General features: G+C 40.9%; 1 protein-coding gene across 4 annotated transcripts in view; it reads right to left on the reverse strand.

Moving 5' to 3' along the window:
• Positions 1-1,581: 1,581 nt before the first annotated feature.
• SGMS2 (sphingomyelin synthase 2) overlaps positions 1,582-21,335 on the reverse strand; it is an 82,989-nt gene continuing 63,235 nt past the window's right edge. For all 4 annotated transcript variants that reach the window (XM_028121282.2, XM_028121280.2, XM_028121281.2 and 1 more), the window contains 4 exons: positions 17,539-17,656; positions 12,071-12,224; positions 7,346-7,512; positions 1,582-5,835 (listed from right to left, as the gene is read on the reverse strand). In XM_028121282.2, the coding sequence (XP_027977083.1) occupies positions 5,632-5,835; positions 7,346-7,512; positions 12,071-12,224; positions 17,539-17,656 (643 nt within the window). In that variant the 3' untranslated portion in view covers positions 1,582-5,631. The remainder of the gene's footprint in view (positions 5,836-7,345; positions 7,513-12,070; positions 12,225-17,538; positions 17,657-21,335) is intronic.

The following is a 21,335-nucleotide window of genomic DNA, read 5'->3' on the forward strand; positions in this document are numbered from 1 at the left end:
TTTGACAAAAAAACTGTTCCAAGGACCAGTTTCCCTCTTAATAAACTAACTGGCTGATAAGGGACTAAACTCCCCCTCAAAACACACACACACACACACACACCCCTCTAACGAATGATAATGGGGGCCATAGTAATCAGGACAGGAAGGAACAAAAGAGAGACAACAAAACTCAAGTTCCAGCTCCGCTTAAGAACTCTTTCATCTCACAAAATGGGGTCACCCCTCCTTTCCTTACCTACTTCACAGGGTTTTGTGAAGATTAAAGACTGTATGTCAAGCATAAAATGACTGTATAACACATAGCACTCCATAATCCATTCCTATGCTAATGCTATGAGTAATCCATTATTCCGCTTCTGGTAGTCTCATCTATTAGAAGAGGAAATGTAAGATGTCAAGGTTTACAGGGCATGGCCTCAGTTCCTTGTGTAATGCCTTCTAGATGCCAACGAAACCCGCAGGCCAATGTTTCACGCAGGAGAATGGGATCATCAGTGAAATGAGCTTTCCATCCAAGGCTCGGGTGCGGGTGGCAGAAAGACTATTCCAATCTGTATTCTATCATGGCCAGATCATCTAAAGAAAACCCCTGAACTATATCCCACACGTTAACCTTTGAACCGTATGATCTTACTCCCCTTGCCCCACTGAACTGCTTTTACTAAATCTGCCCTCGGTGGGTCCAGCCTTCATCTTCCCTCAAGGCTCCAAAAGCAGCTTGCTGCCATCTAGGGAGGCAGTGATGGTTACAAGTCTAGGAGAGGACATCACCGCAGTGCCCCATTAGGGAAGGCATGAGGGGGACATTTCTTTCAGGAGGGTCGGGAGAACTGAGGAACAGAAAGGACCCTGCTTGCCTTGAAGAATTAATGATTTTGTCTTTTTGCATCAGTGGAAATCAGAATCACGGAGCATGTAGCTGATTTTTTTACTTCTCCACGAATGACCTTAACATTGCTCTGAATTATTTTTCACCTTAAGTCTGAGGGTGGGAAAAATAACACATTCCAGTTTACTTACGGTTCTGTTAATTGAAGGTTATCACCTTATTTTTAAAATAGTGCTTGGAGAAAATAATCCTCTTGTGGTTTTAAGAAGTACTTAAAACCAAACAAAAATTTAAAACCTTTAAAGAAAACATTTTTAAAAATAGTAACAGTATTACTAATTTTGAAAAGACTGTTGATGTCACTGTGGTTTATTGGTAAATACAAAGTATAGGCTCTTTGCTTTTTTTTTCTTTGCTATATATTTTTTTTAAAGCAAAGCCAAGGAGATTAGAAACCAAGTACACATATCCTCTTTAGAGTAGAAACATAAATTAGTTTTTAACAATTAGGCACTTAAAATGTAAATGTAAAATGGCATTTTTAGAAGTATAAACTACAGTTCCACTCCTAAATACCTCCTGAAATGTTTTTACGAACACAAAAGCACAAGCACTGAAAACATTTCTAAACAAAGATAATTTCCTCTTTAAAAAACAACAACAACAAACCTGAACACAAATCCCTCTCTATGAGAGACCAACAACTAAGGTATTAGGGAAAGGAGAAAAGAGCTTCTGAAATTTACATGTTTGATTAAAATATAAGCATTTAATAAAACTATTACAATAGCATACAGTATATATTATAATGAAAAATATGTCAGGAAAATAATGAATTCTAGACTTAAAATTTTACTTTACAACAAGGCACTTAACACATTGAAACAGTACAGTAAATTTCCGAAAGACTGCAACAGGCTACCTCTCACACCTTGTAATATTTCTTTTATGAATATACTGTAACATAACCGTACATTTTGCAGCATTAATCATTGCATAGGAGGTAAATTAAATAATGAATTCCAACTTGGCAACTAGATTAGCTTATGTTTACAGTTTTTTTTCTTTTAAAGGACAGTTTTAAATAATTCCATAATAAAGAACTATTCTCATTCATGATTCATTTAGAACACAGCATAGTTAGATTAATGAGTAATAAATCAGAACTTATAAGGTGTGTATCTGTATAAAAACTTATCTTTGGGTACCTTTGACATGATTTTCAGTGTTTAGGTATTGAAGTCAAGAGCACTTCTTAATAGAATATTTTTAGCAAGTAAGTCAAAGGAGTTAAATTATTGCAACACAATGACATTAAAAAAAAATACCAGAAACCTTTATACAAATAGGAAAGCCTTCAACACATGGCATATTACTTAAAATATGCTCGATTTAAAACTTGTAAACTCATTATCAAGAAATTCCTTCTCACACTTCCTTGCAGTACAGAAGTGAGTATGTTAAGACCGGCTTAAATTTTTAAGAAGTTTTACAGTGCAAAACAAAAACGACAAATAAAAAGGAAATGCTTAAATATTGAAGAAACAAGATGTGAACTTTTAATTTAAAAAGCTGCATGAGCTTTAGCATGTAAAAAAAATACAAATACAAAATAAGAAAGACTGCCAACCTGTGTTTCAAAGTAAACAAAGTATAGGTAGTTATAAAGGGAGACATTAATGATTGTGATAATGAGAGGTAAAATGGTGCAAATTTTCTTTGATCGAATGGATAAAGGATTAGAATTGTAACTTCCTGGGATCTAAGCACATTTTCCCTTTGGGAAAGGTTTAAAGGACCTTTAAAATAATCCCTTTTGCATGATGCTTTCAGATTATTGGCAAAAACAAAACAAAAAAACAACAACCAAACCAATGCCTTTTAAAAACTTGAAAATATACTTAAAAAAGTGGCAAGTTTGCGTTCCAAGTCATATAACATAATTCCACTAGGGGGCACTGCTATACAGCAAAGAACCTTAGGCAAGGTCCTCATTACCCTAGACCGGGGCCCGGGCTCGCTCAAAACAGCCTTCCTTCCTCAGCACAACTTATTTCCCAAGATGCCAGTAAATTAAATAACAAATTTAAAATCACTCTGGGTGGAATCAGGAGCAATGCTTTATTTTCAGAGCTGTGGAGGAGCTCAAAAAATAGAATCTGAGAGGAACCCATTTCCATTTGAAAGAATTTAGAAAAAATATGCCTAATTTATGGGAATCCTGTTATAGATATCGCACAGGACTCAATTCCAAGAAAAGCTTCAAACAGGAGCACTGGTTTACAAAAAAAAAAAGATAATGGATAAGATCTCGTATCATAATTAGCAAGGAAAAGGAGCTCCTAAAATTCACTATTTCAAAGGCAAGATCATAATTGTTTTAAGTTTTCTATCCCAAAGGGGCATGTTAGGTTAAGCCTCAAGTTTGCTTTGGTAAATGTAAATGAGTTTCTCTATTTCTTTTATTTTCCCATCTTGAAACTTTGGTGTTTTCCCTCCTTTTCAAATCACATGTTTCCTCTGTGTCTATTAGACACCTGTGACACATACATGTAAGGAACACGTGAGCAATAATAGTGTCTCCACACGTGAGGTCAGAGAGGTTTTTAGTTCTTTAAAAGGTGATGGTATTTTTTAAAAAACTGCATCACTTGACTAAAATGCAAGGTTTACTGTTTCAAGGGTCTCCAACAATCAACACACCATGATTTTTAAATCTTAAATACTTTTCCTTATTTAAGTTGAAGAAAATTAGGTTATCCAAGACACTGCTGAATAAGGCTCTCAGGTCTATCAGGTTATGAATTAGATGCTCAAGGAATATGCCAACGTCAGGAGCACAAAACCCAGGCTTCCGTGCCAGATGCTTTTCCTCATAATCGGACAGCAGGAATTGAAACTCAGTGTTTTCAAGCACAACACCTTAAATGTCACAAGTGTCAATATTTAGCAAAAGAAAGACAAAATTCTGGCTTAAGCACATCTGGTAAACTATAGATCTATTTCTTATTGGTTTATTTAATAACAAATACCAGAAAACTACTTGCATTTCAAAGTCTGCCAAGGATATTCAGGATTTCCATTCTCATTTTAAATAACTGGATGAAGAATGTCTTTTTTCCTGCCTTTGAATTCAACTACCTTTCCTTTAGTGATTCTTCTGTTACTCAGAGAAAGAGCCATTCTGAATACAGACACAGAATTTTAGCACCAAAAATAATGACCCTTCTGAAAAGATTTGTATTGTGCTTCTCTCAAGCAATCTGAAGGTCAATTTTGTGTACCAAATCAAACTAGTTTATAATGACAAATTCAGGGGTATTTTTCATTCTTAAATGGAGGGAAATTTTCACCTTTTTTGCCTTCAATATAAATGTAACTGCCCCCTTCTACCTCATGGGCCTGTCTTCTGACCTAGGGTTGATGATTCTGTAACCATAAATCTCATTTTAGAGTTACTAGAAGGCTCAAGAAATTAACCAACTCTGACAGCATTAATCTGATCTGATTTTTAAAAATCCATCTTCTTTTTGCATCACCTCAAAGAACTTTAGAAACGATGCTCCCCCTTTACTGGGTCGCTGTCACTGTCTAACAGACTGATTCCAACAGGAGAGGATAATGCAGCACCGTGGTGTAATTTCACGATCAAAGTAAAATTACTCAGTTGTGGCATATGTCCTTAGGACCCATTTATAAGAAGCTGAGTCTCTTGCTAAAAGGCAAGGATACATTACACTTTTAGACTCCATCTTGGTTTTTCCATAAAGTACAATGTAACTAGGAAGAAAGAGTTTCCAGTGAAACATGACCAACTGCATCTCTGAGTTCCGATTAGCCGATTTAGCCGCTCTAAAACAGATCTCACACAGGGTAGGACGGGAGAGAAACGCAGGCTTGTCCCCCAAGTGGCACGAGCATCCATTCACATACATGCGTGTTTTCAGCCTGTGCTGGAGCAGCTACCTGCCCTAGGGGGCGGGGGCGGGGCACAGATGCAAATTTACCCGGCAGAGAGCAGATGAATGTATACACAAGGACCACCTGTTTAACAGAAATAGCTCCATGTTTCCTCTGTATCTGTCCTAGGGATTTTAAAGTGAAATATTTACACACGCATAAAATCTGTGAGATGTGTCAAATACTTCCATATTGGATCATCTTTCCTTTTTTTTTTTTTAAGAAAATTATCAGTTAAAAAAAAAAAAGTAGAAGTGATACATAGTGCAGTGGGTGGTAGCAACAGGTGCACATTCCCAGACCTGACCCTGACCTTCCCCGTGACAAGGTGGAAACAAAGTTCACCTCAAGTTTACTTACAACCAATAGATCTCCCCCTCATTAATAAGCCTAATGCTAAAACCACTCTCAACATTAGGTTATTCTATTTACACAGTAGCTGTATATATCCAGATATTTTATTTAAAACATTAACAAATTCTTCTGATGTTGGAGGGAAAAAAAATCCTGAAGAAATTCTGTAGAGGGCTTTAGTGGATAAAGAATAAGGAGAAGGAATAGTAGGTTCTTTGGCACCTCTTTAACAAGCTCATTAGTAAAATCCCAGTTTGGGGGCTTGTCACCAATGAATGAAGAGCTGCAGGAGAATATACCTTTCTCAGGATGAATAAAAAAACAGTCAAAGGGTAATACTTCATTCATCTTTCTACTCATTTACACGAAATTTGGTCCACTTCTTCATTTACCAGTCAGGTCTTCTAAAATAAAAACCCAAAACTATACCTTTGGTTACAGCGTTAACTCTTTTGGTATAAGAGCTGATGCCTTTGTTTTGCTCCTCAGGTAGATTTCTCATTATCTTCACCGATCTTCTGAACCCGTGAATACTTTTTGCATGAAGATTTAAAGCAGCCAGGGGGCCAGGAGAGTGGCCAGGAGAAGCAGCAAGGAATTGAGCCTTGTACGTTTTTCTCGAAAAAATAAAAGATGGGGAACCACCATGCTCGAGACAAGAAATTCGTCTGTGAAGAGACCTTCAAGTTCTGTAAAAAGTAGAAAAATAAAAAGGAAAATGAGACCTATTTTTCATGATTTGCATCCTATTTTTTTCTTAATTATCATTCATTGTACCATAACAAAGAAAGCAGCAGAATCAGAATCACAAGGCAGTAATTGTCTTTGTTTTTTTTTTTTTAAAGATTTTATTTGTCAGAGAGAGAGAGAGAGAGAGAGAGATAGCGCATAAGCAGGGGGAGTGGCAGGCAGAGGGGGAAGCAGACTCCCCGCCGGGCAGGGAGTCCAACGCGGGGCTCCATCCCAGGACCCTGGGATCATGACCTGAGCCGAAGGCAGGCGCTTAACCAACTGAGCCACCCAGGCAGTATTTGTCTTTGTGCCTTTTCCCTGATCCTGACATATTTCTGGTCCCAGGCTCCTTCCCCCTTTCCATCTCATGCAAATTCTTCTGCATGCAATCCCAGTAAGAGACTCAGGAGTGGATGTGTGAGTTGTCCAGGAGGGACAGTGCTCAGGATGCATAAGCAGGTGGATCGAGGCCCAGGAAGATGGAAGAGTGAAAGGTGAACTCACAGGGTGGAACAGATTTAAGGTGAAAAGTGAAGGTTTTGGGTTGATGGTGTCAGGAGATACCCAGATGGAAGTGTAAGAAGGAAGGAAGGTGGAAATGGGAGTCTACAAAATGGGAAGGAGAGCCACAGACACAAAATAACCCATAGAAAAGGCATCTATCAGTGGATAGCCCTAGACGAGAGTTGGATTTAGACCCTTTGGGAATGACATGTGCTCACAAATTCTACGCATCAGACAATATGGCAGGACCACCCAAAGAGAAATCCTCCTACACGGACTCACTCTCTGACACCAGGCACACACACCTAGACTAGGGAAACACAGAGAAGGGGAGGAACCATCCCATCTTGGGATGACAGGAAGACAGCAGGAGCTAGGAAGGCTTCCCAGAAGATGTGGCCTTTGAGTTAGCTCTTTCCACATGAGCAGCAGAAGCAAAGAAAAGGTCGCCTGGGGACAGAAGGCAGCAGTAACAAATAAGGAAGTATAAGAAGGGAAGCCAGAGAGCACAGTAGCACCAAAAGATGTACCAAATCCAGGAATCCACGGACTACTTATTTTGTGTGAAGTTTAACAATAATTGCTGTCTTTGCAAAATTAGGTTCTCTGAGGGCAGGGAGCAGGGCCTACTGAGCTGCGCCACAATGCTTCTATAGAGAAGGTTACCGTATTTTAAGTTAGCATTTATACTTCTTCAGTTCTGGTATCGATGAGTCAAATTAGGAAAACACTATGCTCTATAATTACACCGCCCTTTTATCCTTAAATGTCATCTATATTTGTGACACGATTTATTTGAAGAGGCAGTCACGGGGATATGTTTCAGTGAACTGACCCAGACCCCACATGTGAGTGGGGACAGTGGGCATTCCCACTAAAGCTATCTGAAACCCCGCTGTATGAAAAAAGGGCCACTGCATTGCAAGAAAAGAAATTATCCGGGGATGGCTTCCCTGTTCTCACCTTTTCATTGGCCATTGAATGGTACCACCAAAACAGCCGTGTTGTAATATAATAAGCAATGATCACATCGACGGTATAGTGTTCGTGCGCTACAAGAATGCAGATGATCCCAGCGGCACTCAGTAGCCAGCAGATTAAATGATACCACCAGAAGTGACGAGGTGAATCTAGACAGCAGAAAAAGTATAGAGTTAATAAGATTCCCAGAGACGAATTCAGTGATTACAGTCTACACTAACGACCTTAAGTAGAATAATCTAAGATCAGGAAGGCACCGGAAGAAGAAAACAGATTAACCCCCAATGAGTCACCGTCAGCCGCCCAGGATTTGCTCCGTAGGAAGGGAGCGGGAAGTGGACCACTGGTAGCAGGTCTGATAGTCATTCCCTGGGGAACAGTCATTGTCTAGCCATCCTAGACCTCGCCTACTGCTAAGCCACTCGGTAAGGAAGAGAACAGAATTGTTTATTAGGTTGGCTGGAATTGGCTCATACTGGCTCACAGAAGGATCCCACTGGAAAGAAAAGCGGTAGGGGTCAAAAGCAAGGGTAGTTGTCAAGGAAAACGTGGGGGAAAATGAGAAAGCAAGAGTCATCTCAGATCTTACATAAACTTACTCTGATTTCTCCAGGGGGAGAAAAACAGCCTTGCGGCTAGCAATATTTTGCTTCTCAGCAGTTTTATACTGTTATTGCTAATGGTAACTATAAATGCTCCCTATATAAAGCTTAGGATTCTGGCTCATTCACTTGTGGATTTTAGCCTTCCTACTGAGGCCACCAAGAAGGTCATCATATTGATCGGCTGTAAGAGAGAACAAGAGCACTCATCAGGTGAAACAGGATCGTGCACGCCACAGCTTGCCCACACAGGTGCTGATGATGCAGGTATAGATGCAACCTCTGGTTCATTGCCGATAGCTTTCTCTTTTCTTTTTCTTTAATAGCTTTTTCCTTTTTTTCTATTTTAAAGCCTTATTAGCTCACAAAGTTAATACTCTCACAAACCGATTTATTTTCTATTTGCCTGTGTTTATCTTCATAGTGATATTTATTTCTAAGTGCAGAACCATGGTAGAGAGTAAAAGGATCCATCTCCAGAAGTTTAGAGGAAACACCAAATCAGGTATCACTCAAATGAAAAATAGTTTTTGGTGAAATAGCTGTTGCTCTTTTGGTCCCAAGCGGAACAGTAAGATACTAAGCCTGCATTTGCATTTGGAAGTCTGACTTTTCCATTTTGAATGTGCTCCTTGTTCCTTCTCAGTTGGCTCATCCTGCCACTAAGTTCTAGCAGACAAGTGACGGACTCCTAGAATTTTAAAGCGGGAAGAGGCCTTACCCTTTACAGCTTGGGTGGCCAGATCCAGGCCCCACAACTGTTCTGTTAGGCGGAGAATACTCAAAATTGAGCCAACATTTAGACATCTGGAGAGTTCACTAAATATGCATTCTGCAGAACCACAGACTCCACCCTTCCCTGAAGTCTCACACCAACCCAACTACCTCTGCTGATAGGTCCCCTGATATTTATTACCTTAGATAAGTTAAAACTGTTTGGGCAAACCAGAACCATTTTGTATTTGTTTATCCACAAGAAGCAAAGCTGAAGCAGACAAGGAGTAAAGAGGCGGGCCGAATGGTCATTTTACTACTTGTGGAACTGAAAATGAAGTTTTAGGAATGGCTGGAAATTCTAACACTGCTCTTCCACAAAAATGTATTCCCAGGTATGCTACCACATTGGGACTACTGCACACTAACTGAGCATAGTGGCTGACCCAAAGCAAAGATTTAATAGAAATTATTTTGAAATAGAAATGGGAAAATGGTAACCCCTTCCTGCTTTCCCATCCTACCACAGGGAGAACATCAAGCTAAAAGATAATGATACAAATATTAATCCAATCCACTTGTCCGTGTGGGCTCCTAGCCCTAGCTGCCATTGAATAATCATACAGACAATGGACTTTCTGTGGTAACAAGGTTAAAAAAGAAAGAAAAGAAATAGAAAGCAAGAAAGAAAAATTTCCCCCTCTCCTAGCAAGACATTTGGTTCTAACTACTAGACTGACCTCCTTGGGCTAATTTTGTAAGGAACCTAGGCCCCAGTGATAAAATTTGCACAACAGTGGAAAGCCCACAAAAAACGGTCCTGGTCTCATGTTTTCATCTGTTCTCTTGACAACATTCAAATCTACTCATGACAACCAAGCAAACAAGGAAAGAGACCAACTAGATCAAAAGGCAGGAAAACAAAAAATATAGGAAAGATGCATCTAATTCTAGAAGCATTCTGCTCAAAAAAGCCATTGGAAGCACTGCTTACTCAGAACAATAACACATGGTATCATTTAGAAGGTGATGGTTTTTCCTAATTGCACAGGAAACGAGCACAAACATGGAATGCTCTGTTTATGTACAGAACTGACTCTACAGCAGGGTCCGTATTAAGCATTACAGATTTGCCATTTCATTTCTCACCAAAAATTAGAAAAAGCAGAATATAATTCTTTCCCTGCTGTATGTAAACTTAATACAGTTTTAAAAACCTCAAGCCAAAATCATGCCGTGGGAAGCAAATCTCTCTACATACTGCAGAGCCTTCATTAAAGCATAAAAATAATCACAAGTTGCCTTGCTATTGCTCTGAAGTAAAAGAAAGAACAATAATGAGCAATAGACCCAGACTGTTCCTTAGCAATTTTATAAGATCAGACAACTTGGATTCCCAAATATTCTAAACAGAGCCAAGAAATTAATAGCATAACCTCTGGAGTCAGCCTGCTTGAGTGTGAATACCCCATCCTCCAATTACCAACTGGGGACCGTGGGAAGTCATTCTCTCTATGTTTAAATTTCCTCCCTGAAAAATGGGGAAAACAGTGCTTCTCTCTTGGGGTGGCTGCAGGATTAAATGAGTTATTTTGCATCAACGGCTTAGAACAGTGCCTGGCACAGAGTATTACGACTTTTTGCTATTGCTGTTAACAACCCTTGGTCTTCGGTTATTTTATAAAATTGACCTTCAGTTTCCTGGGGTGATTCTCTTCATTACTTTGAATCCACAATGGCTTTGCTCCAACATGCAACGCCTCCCCACCCTCAACTTCACCTTTTTCTATAAATTTCTTAATGATTTTCAGATTAGAGAGAAGCTTCTACAACTCAAGTACACCTCTGCACTGGAAAATAATTGATCTTACACACAGGTGGAACTTTTTCCAACAAAAGTTAGAGTCAGAATCATAAACAGCACAGATCACTCTATTGGCTCATCAGAACCAATAACTAGGTATTGGAAATGTAGTGACTGACATTTAAGGAAGAGACAACCCCCTGATATTGGTGCAGAAATAGACTCAGGTTTCTTCCCATTACCACCTCCCACAGTGTGAGGCTGAGGGCAGAAATAAGGGGAAACGTCCAGAACACCCTCTGCCGTAAAAAAGTCGGGTATGATGAAGTCTGTGCACTTAACACACTACTCTCTGTACCAAGTGTGTGTGTGTGTGTGCGCGCAACCGCGCGTGCGTGTGTGCGTGCGTGTGGCATTTACAAAGGAAACAACTCGGAAGCTACACAATTCTTACCAAAAAAAAAAGACTTCAGTTCATCTACTGTAAAGAGCCTCAACTCTTTGTCATAATACTCTCAAAGCAGAACTTAAACCTAAAACCCCAGGAAACCCAAGGGACAAGAACTCACTTAGGCACCCCAGACAGATAAACTCTGACATCCACACTGCCATCTGCCAGTAAACTTGTTTGAATTAATGACAGGCCAAGAGAGGGTGGAAGAAGCAGGACATCAGAGGGGGAGGCGTCCTTCTGCTGGTCTTTGCTAAAAGACCTCTTTACAATGCCGAGTAGGTGAAGAAAGTTGAGATAAGGCTCTAAGAAACACTGTGGAGTGTTCTGGAACTAAAGGGGAAGGTTAACCTGACCAGCATTGCAACAATGAAGGAGAAAGTATCACTCGCTTTGAAAGGACTTTGAGATGATGGGCCTAATTAAAACAAACCTCAGAAATCTACAACAAGGGGATCTGCCAGGCAACTAAAATACAGATCCCACAATGAAGGAGACATTATACGAGCCATGAAAGCTGACAGGACACACAAGGATTTTGTATAATGGGAATTCACTGTATAAATATGGAAAGATACGTCACATTCTTGCCTCCATGTTGTTTTGTACAAAGAAATGATCAATACTGGCAAAATGTTCCTTGAAGATGCCTACTGAATCATAGAAGTCGGCTGGAAAATGGTGAAATTGGAATGGGACAAGAAAACATCTAAAAAAGGGGAAAACATTAAATTATTTGGAATGATGGAAGTTCCATACAATGGAAGTTTCACTCATAAGTCATTTACATTTGGCTTTCCAGTGCATGGATTCTGTTTGCAATAAATTTAACACTGTGTTCTTCTTAGTTGCAACACTAAAATAGCTTTTCATACCTAGAGAAGAGGCGGGAGAGAGACATTGTGGAGGCATGCTAAATGTTAGAGAATCCAGGGTCAAGTTTTAAGCCTCCAGTGTCCAAATCACATAGGACTAGTTGAAATGATTTAAACACACACACACACACACACACACACACACACACCTGTCTCTTTCATAGCTATCAATCCCAATGGAATAAGGGTTCCCATCAATTTCTGGCCTTAGGGATCCCTCCCACCACAGTAGTCAACAGAGTGGGAAGGAGTTATACTCACATTCTTTGATGAACAAATAAGTAAGTGTCAGCACAACGGTGTGACCGCTGAAGAGGAAGTCTCCACACAAGATATGGGATCCAGTTATGGACAATCCACCACCGGAAATCAATCGCAGAATCCGTTGTATTTTTGCCTGAGAGTCTCCGTTGAGCTGAAAGACACAAGATCAGGAAGAAAATTTACAAGCCGATAAAATCACACTTCAGCCTAATTTGTGTGATACTTAGAAAGCTTACCAGGTTGTGCTTTTTCCCTTTTAACTTAATAAGCCAAAAAGAAGCCAAGGGGGGAAGCTCCTCCAATTAGGTTTTATTCGTTGTACCGGCGAGTTTTAGTGGCACATTTTAAATTATTCAGTATGTTACTAATAATATGTTTTGGTGGTGGTGTGTCCTTGGGCAAAGCTTTTAAAAAATATTAATAACCAATGACTTCACCACAGCTATGCACTAAAAAGATCAAAGCTACTTTCTTTCCTCTTTGTAGGGGGAAGTCAGGGTTTTGGATGGTTAATATTTGATTCAGCTGAATACCACATTACTAATATTCTAAAGTGTATTCGGGGACTGTTGTGTTAAGTGGGCAGCCTAAAGTGTGCAAAGAGCTGTGTTAATATCTGATCAAGACATTTACAGTTAAGAAGGGAGCTGCAACACATTACATAATTTAAATAGGTTTGCAAATGATAGATTACAGATGTATTGACAGCTTTTAAAAATGAGTAGCTCTGATCAGGAAAAACATCCTCCAAGGAAATAATCTGTGTGCTGTTGCAGAGGGCAAGAGTGCTCCCTTGGACAGTGGTGTAGAAGTCCCTAGAAGCCACCATGATGACATAGGAAACAATGATGGGCTAGGACAGAAGTTTGACCCAATAGTCAAAAGTTTATATCCCATTAAAACTGAAGCAAATAGTCAGGAGTAGTAGACTGAGTGGGTCAAAATGGTAGGCATGGAAAATTGGAATACTGAAATGCTCAAGAGCCAGATAAAGAGTTTCAGAACAATCTAGTATCAGGTGAACAGGCTTAGAAAAATCAAGGAATGATCCTCAGAAATATATTCAAGTAATAGTACACATGAGAAGAGAAATACAGAAGGACCACTAATGACTAGGCATTTGGGACCTAGGGGGCCAGGTCTATGACATGCTGCCTTTTGTAACTCAATGATGATCCTTTCGGGCAACTAGGCCCTGAAGCATGGCCAGTCCAGCCTTGATGATGGCTAAACAGGTGATGAAGACAGGCAGTATCCTGCCCAAGTGGATGCCAGGGGGTAAAGGCGGGTAGGACGCGTACAGGTAGATGGGAGGATGGTCTGGGAGTAGAGAAATTCAGTTAGCCCCTAAAGCAAGTGGAAAACCATCCTATCCAGTACAACAGGAATCCGGGCAGGATTCCTTGCCTAAAACATCACTATTGGGACCTTAGAACCTTCCTGATTAAAAAAAGAATTCATAAGGATCTAGAAAGTTCTCTGTTATTCAGATGACCCATGTAAAAAGGCAAACACACCATGATTGGTTGATAGTTGAGAATAAGGCTCTGCAAGAGAAAATGCCATAAACTGGGATTAGAGGGCAAGGTGAGAAGTAACTTTCTTCAAAAGTTTGCTTAGGGCAAGCCCAGGTGGCAAAACCAGAACACAAATATTTTATCAAGACTTGATAGTCCTTGGGGCACCTGGGTGGCTCAAACGGCTAAGCGTTTGCCTTCGGCTCAGGTTGTGATCTCAGGGTGCTGGGATCGAGTCCCATATCTGGCTCCCCGATCAGTGAGGTGTCTGCTTCTCCCTCTCCCTCTGCTGCTCCCATCTGCTCTGGCTCTCTCTCTCTCTCAAATGAATACATAAAACCTTAAAAAAAAAAAAAAAAAAAAGACTTGATAGTCCTTAAACCAACATGCCAAGTAACAGGTGATCCTGCCTTGAAAAGAGAGGATCTAGAAGGCAGCAAAGGATCCATACTGGGGAAGGTTAAGTACTGCTAACAAAGTTGCAGGACTCATTTCAGGGGCACCTCAGGAAAGGTGTGTTGCATACTACATGAAATAATGTGATACACCCTTGATGTGGAAGATAAAACTCTAGCTGTGTTCTTTGTCAGATCAATCACAGTCTTTCAGGAACTTATCACGTGGTTGGCACAAACAACTGTTAACACTGAGATCAAATTAAAAAGTACATATGCTGCCCAACCACTGTGTTTACAGTTTAAAAAGGACATGTTATTCATTTCAAAACCCTAACATATTTTTTTAATCTGTTCGCCTATCCCAACTCAGTACTCTAATTTCCTAAGGGCAGAAACCCTTAAAGTCATCAGTCCCTTGACCCAGGATTAGATGGACCCAAAGGTCTAAGCAGACCAGGAGCCGAACTATTGCCACACATTGTCTTCTCCCCTCTTCCTTTCAGCAGCGAGGGTGAATGGAGATTTCTGATAGCCCTGGATTCATTATGCCTTTACAGAACAGAGAAAGCACGCTCTCTTCTTGCTCTGTCTTTCCACAGTTCTTAATTCCTTGATCCTGTCATTGCTATTCTAGATGTCAATTCATGCTCAGTATAAATGCTAAAGAGCACCTCAAGAAAGGGGGAAAAAAAAGAGGGTAGAAAGAAAACTGGGGAGGGGAGGGGAGGCTAAGTGAGAATTGGGATTAATGGGTTTTTTTTCCTAATTCTGTTTTGGTTCACTGGGACCCTCCATCCCTCACCACTTAAGACTCTAGTTCCTATTAATTTCCTCATTTTTTCAGACACCATTCCACACCATGACTCGGTATGGAACAGAAGACGTGGATGACTAAGAGGAGAGGCATCGATCACAAGCGCCAGACCAGACGGGTGCTCCGTGTTCTAAGGGTTCCTGGAGCTGTTACCACCACATGCCACGTCCCACACCAGGAAAGTACAAGACAGCCCAACACGGCTGATGACAAAACAAAAAACACCCTGCACACGGTCCCTTCAGCTCAGAAGAAGGGTCCTTTGGGCACTCATGGCCAGGAAAGCTTTCTCAGGTAAGGGACTAGAGCTATCCCCGCCCAACATTCTTGCACATGGCCAAATGGGTTTGAAAAGCTAAATCATTTCATCCAAGTCCTAATAACCGGGCCAAAATGGATTTAAACACAAGATTCGGTAGATGGGAGGATGGTCTGGGAGTAGAGAAATTCTACTGGCCGTATTAGATTTGGGGAATCCTGTAGATCATGCCCATATCTCACCTTTAGCTATTTCAGATCAGTGAGTTTAGGCGGAAAAGCCAAACCAAGAACTTGGTGCAAAATCCCAACATCTTCGTGGGATTTGACCTCTGCCCTGGGACCAGGGGCACTGGGCTCACGCATAAGCAGAGCACTGAGTGCTGAATTGGGATCCTGTAAGTTCCATGAACCATTCCTCTTTGGTTTGGCTTGTTGATATGATTAAAATAATTTTTTATTCCTTTTTAAAAAAAAAAAAAAGACTGCAAGATTTTGTGACTGCAAACCAAAACTCAGGTGGGTGGGCTGAGGCAAACTGTAAGCAAGAGACTCAAAGTGAGCTCCAGGAATAGACAAGGGAGAAGGCAGCTGGGAAACCAAAGGCCAAGGGTTTCCCCAATCTTGTGAAATCAGTGTGGGGACTGTATCCACTGAGGAACAAGTTGTGTTAGGCAGCAAGGGCTGTGTTTGACACCCTCCCACTGCGAGTGGCTTCAGGATACACGGTCCTGCCATTGTTCACAGCCTCAGAGGATATTCCACCAAGTCAACAACAGAGGAGGCCGGTAGATTACCTAACAGCCTCATAAGCACAATCTAAGGAGCACTCAAAGTCCGTGGCTGGACCCCACTGAGAACTCAATTCCGACTCCTGTGCTAGAACACCACACCACCTCCAAAGTGATCTGTGTGTTTATCTTACTGAACCCTTATTCAGGCACCCACAGCCAGCCTGCTTATGCGGCAGGAATAGGTCTTGACAGCTGAACATGGGGGCGGATTAGTTAGGAGGACCGCCAGAGCCTCCATTGTGAGTATTTGTAGCTTGGTTAGCCAGTGGTACATTTACCGATGTGGCTTCTGAAAATTGCAACTCTTCCAGGGAGGAGGATCTTTAATTTACTGTCTTTCTGTAATCATAGCAATTCATCTCTGCAAACCTCATCCATTACTGGGATGGGCTTGCTTTCTTTTCTGTGCCCACTTCTTCATTTAACACAGAGCAATAACCCCTTTAGAAGCGCTTATTACTTTTCTGAACTTCTCCCATGCCTTAAATTAGTTTCACTAAAAATCGGCCAATGTTTAAATTCAATATGTACACTGTTTTAATTACAAATACTTTCTGCTTTGATGGCTTTGGAAAATTAAGGCTTCTCCAAACCACACCTATATCTGGTGAGGGAGACTGTTGACTTCCTCAGAACAACTCTATTTTTCCTTCCACCTGGGACATCTGCTTAGTGTTCAGTAAAATATGATGTTAGACTTCATTCCCTTGTCCAGAAAGCACATGATTTGTAAGTTTCCTTTTTTTTTTTTATAAACCAGGGCATACTGGGGTCTAAGATGATTAACAGCTCTCTCAAGAAATGACTCTACCTGGAGAGACTATAAATCCTGCTTAAGACAGTTTCCGAGTTCATTCCCACAATGTATCCCAGCAAAAGGCCACACTGGCTTTCCATTTGCTAAAAACTCTGGGGTCATCCTTGGCTTCTTTCTCTTACGAGCACATCCTGTTGGCCTTACCTTCAGAATGCAGCCTGAATCAAATGACTTCTCCTCACTTCAGTGGGCCACAAAGGGCCCAGGGGACCCACGGCCTGTGCCATCTCTACTCAGCCACATGGGCCTCCTGCCACCCCTTGTACCCACTGTGACTAAGCTACTTCCGTGGCCTATGCACACGGCTCACTTCCCCATGTTGTATCTTGCCCCAATGCTTTCTTACTACAGAAGCCTCTCTGCTCTCTAAGTCGTACCTACCCTCAGTGTCCCCATTACCCTTACTCAGCTTTTCTGTTCTTCATCTGATAGTGACCTGACTTATCAACATGTTACAAGTGATGCATTTAGTTTTCGGCTGTCATCCCTCAATAGAACATAAACTCTTGAAGAAGAAGAACTTTGCTTTGGTCATTGCTGTTGCTACAGTGCCTGGCCTGGTACATAACAGCAGCTTTAACACTTGTAGGATGAATGAATGCATGAACGAGTACAAGAGAAGGCAAAAAAGAAGAGTTGAACACGCCGCTGTAACTCTTGGTTAGCAGAAAATGAATTTCTGATGCACAAAGATACATGTTTTATGAAAACATATCGGAACATCTTCCCTCCAAATCCAAAGAGAAACAAAAAATATACCAGACTGCGCTTAACAGCTCTAAGAGTGTCTGAAGAACCTGCCATACAGCGAGCAGGTGTTCCCGAAGTGTTTTCGTCTCCTCTACATGCTAGCTCAGAGGCGCTCACCTTCGGGGCGCACTGGAAATGCATCCCAGGCACAGGCAGAGTGGTGACGTACATTGTAATACAGCGGTACAGGTATAAAGTTCCAATGATAAAAAAGAATCTGCGTCCCACTATTGACCTAAAGGAAAAACGGGGACAGGGAGAAACAAGTTGACTCGTTGTTTCTGCTCCTAATGCAATACAGAACGACGTTTAACAGAATAAAGAATAATTAATACAGAGTGGCATTAACAGACCAGTTTCACGGCTCACACACAGGCTTACATGGGAACGGCCCACCCCTACACTCCAGAAACGAAGGTTCACCTTTTGTAATAAATCTAGGAGGGTTAGGACCCAAAAGGAATGTCTGTGGGGAGTGGAGAAGCTATAGCAGACTAAGGGCTCTAGACAACAACCTCTCCTAAAAAAAAGGCACTCTTTGCCAGAGAATTCAATGAACTGCTCTATGTTTCTCGTCAACACACTACATTAATAAAACCTTCTCTTGAGAACATATCAAAGGTATAAACGAGTCACAGAGGAATTAACTAATGAGCTAAGGTGATATTACATAATTGGGCACAGAGGGAAATGGGGCAACTGATTTAACCTCAGTTATATAAGCAAGGTTTATTTGGAGACCATCCAAAAGTATTTTCACAACTTGGGCACGAACTATTTTATCTATGACTATACAGATTTTCAGAGAACTAGATTTTGAAAATGTCCCAAGTACCCTTGTACCTTTATGGACACTTAAGGGTGAAACTCTAAACTGATTAGTTTACCCTTATTTTATTCAACCTCAATAAAAAAAAAAGGCAAAAAAAAAAAAATCCCACAAGTACTTTCATACTTCATATTTTGTGGTGGAGACCTGTCCTGTACCCCTGAGTCCTCATTCCAGTGCAGTGGTTCCCAGAGGTTTGACTTTGTGCACACTGTCCTCCAGCGGGAAAGGCTCTGCCTGTTTGCGCTGCTGCCTCATGGGTTATCTGAATGGGCTTCGAGGGTTCTGAGCGTCCTGATGTCCAGCGAAAATGACTTGTTTTCTGCTGTGTAATTAGGGGTGGGTCTATAAACTCTGGGTTCTGGGGAGTCACACAAGGGTGGGGCCCATAAAGCCCCTGGAATTGCTACTTGTAACCTCCCTCACACATAAACTATATTCCTACAGGTCTCTCATTTGCAGAGCTCTCAAACTTTCAAAACTAATACCGATCAAAGACTTCTGGAAAACTAGGCAGTTTCAGGCATGTGGCTTATTTTTAGTTTTCTCCAAGACTGTGGTCTGACGTGGATCAAAGTCTAATTCAGGTAACTGCTGGGACTTCTAATTTACAGAATTATGTACGAATATAATTTTAGTTGCCCATTTCCAGTAACTATTTTAAGAATATCCCAGAGTTTCTGGGGTCAAAATAGAGAGTAGAAAACTACCTAGACTATTAAATGAGGGGCGCCTGGGTGGCTCAGTCAGTTAAGTGCCTTCAGCTCAGGTCATGATCTCGGGGTCCTGAGACAGAGCCCCATGTTCATCTCCCTGCTCAGTAGGGAGTCTGCTTCTCCCTCTCCCCCTGCTGCTTCCCCCTGCTCTTGTGTGCACTCACTCTCTCTCAAATAAATAAAATCTTTAAAAAAGACAATTAGATGAAAGTATTTATTTAGTGCAAGGCCATTTCTTTCAAAGGCCTGCTATATTAACTCTGCCTTTTCTAGTACTAAAAAGGAAAGGGTGATCATCAGTGCTGAGTCTCTCCATTTGGTTAAGTGAAAAACAATTCACCCTTTGCTTCAACCTCAAACCCAAAGACTGTTGAACTGGGTGCTCAATGCTGTTAGACAAGGTGAAGTAATAAGCAAAAATTATTATGAGTCAATTATATTCATTCCAGCATTCTGAGTTCAGCTGTACTCAGAACTGAAAATTAACTTAGAAGGTAAAATGTACACTCTGCAACCTTATTTAGAAAAATAACTACTGCTAATGATTTTTTTTCCCACAGTTTTGAAGGTGCTTTTACAAGAGAAAGCAAGTAGGATTTCTCATTCAGCTAGGATGTTCAAAACAGGTTGTAAAAATTATTCTACTAGTTACTAAAATGATACAATTCTAACCTCAAAAGTAAAAAAAAAAAAAAAAAAGTATGATTTCCCCAACAAGTTTCTGATGAGTTGTGATCAAAACAGTAGGTTATCATTAAAACGTGTGGCCAGCTATGTGACCACAAGTTTATTTGTTTGTTTGGGGGGGAGGGGGAGAGGGAGAGAGAGAATCTCAAGCAGGCTCCATGCCCGGCGCAGAGCCCGACTCGGGCTCGATCTCATGACCCTGGAATCGTGACCTGAGCTGAAATCAAGAGCTGGCCGCTTAACTGACTAAGGCACCCGGCACCCCCAGGAGTTTTGACATGGTAAAGCCTAAGGTACTCATGGAGTGGCAGTTCATAACAACTCTCTAGATAAAGATTCAAATAAATTGAGACTGTGCTTAAGCAGCACGGTAGAAGCCAGCTACTTACCAGACCCTGGAAAATGTCTCTTTTCATGTATATATGAATAAAACGTTGGTCTAAATTAAGGGAGAAAGCAAACACCTTTGGCCTAAGCAGGCTCTTTTATTTTCAGTGTCAATTGTAGACATCCAAAAGAGAAATGCTAAAGTTCAACAAACCTATTGCTTGCTTTCAGCATAAAGCATACCATAACTTAACAGCTTTGGCAGCAAATAGTTCCGGTAAAAGACCCTTGATAGCGGCCTTTTACTTACACATACCAAGGAAAATGTTTAGGAATGACTTCAGTTTGTAGAACAAGCTTTCAAAACTGCAAACTTGAATTTGGGGAAACTCTTGAGCAAAGAGATTGAATTCTCTTCTCAAAGCAACAAGAAAATGAAGGAACACTATAGTGTAAATTCTCTCTCCTAAACATGATCTTGTGGCATTAATGCAGAAATCCCATTTGTGAATTTTTGAACAGTATCGACTAAGTTAGTACACATTACATTTTCAAAAGCCTCCGTTTATGGGCAAGGTTTTGATCCAACTTCTATTTTAGTGATTTAATTGCTAGAATCTTAGTAGAGAACAAAACATCTGAAGGAGACATGAGATGAAAAGGGAATTGCCGGGGCCCTGTTTTTATGGACTAGCAGTCAGATTTCACGGGGAAGCAAAAATAACCTCTTCAGAGCTATGTCCTATATTTAAGTGTCTTTAAGGCAAAAGTACGTGGCTTTACTACTCCCAGAACAGGGAGACTGAATGAACTAAGAGCTCCCTTGTGGTGCCACAGGGACACTGGACAGCACGGTTACTTGAGAAACCTAAAACCCAAACTGCACGGACCCACGCCTCAATGCCGCTTCTGAAACTCCTGTGACTCGACTGCCAACAGGCAACAGAAAAAGAAATGTAAAATTTGCGAACTCCTGAATAGAAGCAAACCTGAAAGAATGCTATTGACTCTAGACCAATACAGTCATCACTCTACCAGCAATAGAAGAAAGTTCCCTGGCGACGCCATTCCCCACCTGTTAAAAGCCTAAAATAACAAAAGCAGGATGAGGTTAATGTTATTCCTTTCTAAGCCTCTTGATTTTTCATGCAGATACCATAGCATCAAGTTGCTTGAGATCAGGAACTGCACCTTAAATTCATCAACTCTGAATCACCAACCACAGTACATCTGTTAGGTCCTCATGGTTACCTCTCATACACAGTTGCTCAATAAATGTTTATTTATTCAACACGGTCGATCCTTCTGTTGCTTCCTGTCATCAAATGCCTGGATCTGACTGAATTCATCAGACA

This window comes from Eumetopias jubatus, unplaced genomic scaffold (genome assembly GCF_037043125.1).
Source record: "Eumetopias jubatus isolate StellerSeaLion01/CBP00866 unplaced genomic scaffold, mEumJub1_p1.0 scaffold_2, whole genome shotgun sequence".
In the NCBI taxonomy this organism is placed as follows: Eukaryota; Metazoa; Chordata; class Mammalia; order Carnivora; family Otariidae; genus Eumetopias; species Eumetopias jubatus.